General features: G+C 42.6%; 1 protein-coding gene across 1 annotated transcript; it reads left to right on the plus strand.

Annotated features, from left to right (window-relative positions):
• Positions 1 to 517: 517 nt before the first annotated feature.
• On the plus strand, positions 518 to 1,465 carry LOC108801590 (olfactory receptor 2B6-like). The gene has a single exon (XM_018573479.1). It carries the CDS (start codon positions 518 to 520, stop codon positions 1,463 to 1,465), a length of 948 nt encoding a protein of 315 aa, XP_018428981.1.
• The last annotated feature ends 627 nt before the right edge of the window (positions 1,466 to 2,092 follow it).

A 2,092-nucleotide genomic window follows, 5' to 3' on the forward strand; every position in this document is an offset into this window, starting at 1 on the left:
ATATATATATATACTGGTACAAAGAGTATTTCACCATCACACAGAGGATCTTAGTCCAACATGACTTTATTGACCTCTAAACATTATGCTGAAACACCTTTTTTTGTTGCTGCTTGTTGTTTACAACTCAATATAGGCGTGCTGGACTAACAAAGATCCTCTGCTGATGACATACTCTATTACTGCGGCACTACCTGCAGTCATTTCCGTACTCAATTTCACAAGGGGCTTAGCGGTCAGGAGCGTGGTGGGACACCCATAGGATTTGATCAGGTCATATGACATCATGGGTCCCCTTTGCCCTCTTCTTCATTAGAGCATCAGATGCTAATGTGATGTATGGACATGGCACCACCCTCTACCCTACATTCATGTTGCAGAGAGTGGTGCCATGATGTCCTGGACTCACCGGAAGAGAAGAGGAGCAGCAGTGGATTGCTAGACTGTTGAGTCTGTCGGGGACAGCACTGGAGTTGGGCTTTAACAACACTTTTTCTTTGATAATCTCTTTGTACAGATGACACATCAAAAGAACAAAACAATTATCGTGGAAGTCTTCTTTGTCGGATTTGAAGGTCTCGCTGAGTACAAAGTTCCATTATTCCTTCTCCTGTTCATCCTCTACACATTCACCTGCTTCGAGAACTTCCTGATAATCCTGTTAATATGTAGGAGCCCTCGCCTCCATTCCCCCATGTACTTCCTGATCGCCAACTTGCTCTGCTGTGAAATTATCTATGTCACGAACCTGGCTCCTTCCTTGATGCACAGCATCCTATCGGGGAGATGGTCCATGGACTTCATCAGCTGCCTTGTCCAGATAAACGTTATGCTGGCTGTTACAACTTTTGAGATTTTCCTGCTCACGCTGATGTCGTATGACAGATACCTGGCGATTTGTCAGCCATTGAGATACTCTGCCCTCATACACAACAGACTCTGCCTGTATTTCGTCATCGGCTTTTGGATCAGTTTGCTCATTATTATTTCGGTAGAATTTTACTTTTTACTCACGATGGTATTCTGTGCCCCTATCGCCATGCAGCACTTTGTCTGTGAATACACTAGTTTCGTCCTGTGTGCGTGTATTATGTCGGATAGGATGCCCCTGGATATATATGGCTATGTGATCAGCGCTATAATCAATGTACCGTATCTATTCATTATTGTTTCATACATTTTCATCATAGTCTCAGTTCTCAGGATAAGGTCATCAGCTGGCAGACAGAAAGCCTTCTCCACTTGTGGTTCCCATCTCCTGTTTGTGTCTATATACTTCAGCATGCCTTTCATAACTTTGATGCCAGGAGCAGTAAATTACTATAATGAGTTGGCTTTCCTGTACTACGGGGTGCCTCCACTGATAAACCCCATCATTTACAGTTTAAGAAACCAGGAGATCCATAAAGCTCTACAGACAGCAATGAGTGACATGAAGCGATATTTTACTGTTAAAATACATTAACAATAAATCTAGTATTGAAGTATATTAGCATGATGAATCCTTATATTTTTAAAGCCCAATTAAACGGTTTGAATCAGCAAAATATATTCCAGTTGCCTCAAAACAAAATTGTTCTTTCAAAAGCAGCCACAGCCTAAGACTTTGTATACAGAGTTATGTGTAGATAAGCCTGCCCCCCGCTAGCGTGCTGCATAGAAGGACCCCTGTTCTCTGTGTGAAAGCTGTGGTATCTCTGCAGAGGGCTGACAATCTTTCAGAAGAGTCAGACTGATAGATCCTCATTCAACAAAGCTCATGGTCTTTGCCCATTGGAACATTCTCGCTCTGACTCAGGCTTGACTGTGCCAGACCTTATTAGAATGACCATTGCGTATACACATAGAGCAGGAGTCCAGTATGCTGCATGCTGGCAGGGAGCAGGCTTTTCTACTTTGGCTGTAAATGTTTCCAGATAAGAACTCTTCACTAATGGTCCTCGTCTGAAGGAACTCCTTTGCAAACTAATATAAAAGGTCACATTTGGAGCAGCAATTAACATTTATCCCGAGTCCCTCAAAGAATAGTCCAAAAAACAGATAAAGTACCATCAAAATTAGAACACCACAGCTGCTGAAATCCTGCTGTTTG

This window comes from Nanorana parkeri, unplaced genomic scaffold, assembly GCF_000935625.1.
Source record: "Nanorana parkeri isolate BGI_ZX_2015 unplaced genomic scaffold, ASM93562v1 scaffold2397, whole genome shotgun sequence".
Taxonomy (NCBI): Eukaryota; Metazoa; Chordata; class Amphibia; order Anura; family Dicroglossidae; genus Nanorana; species Nanorana parkeri.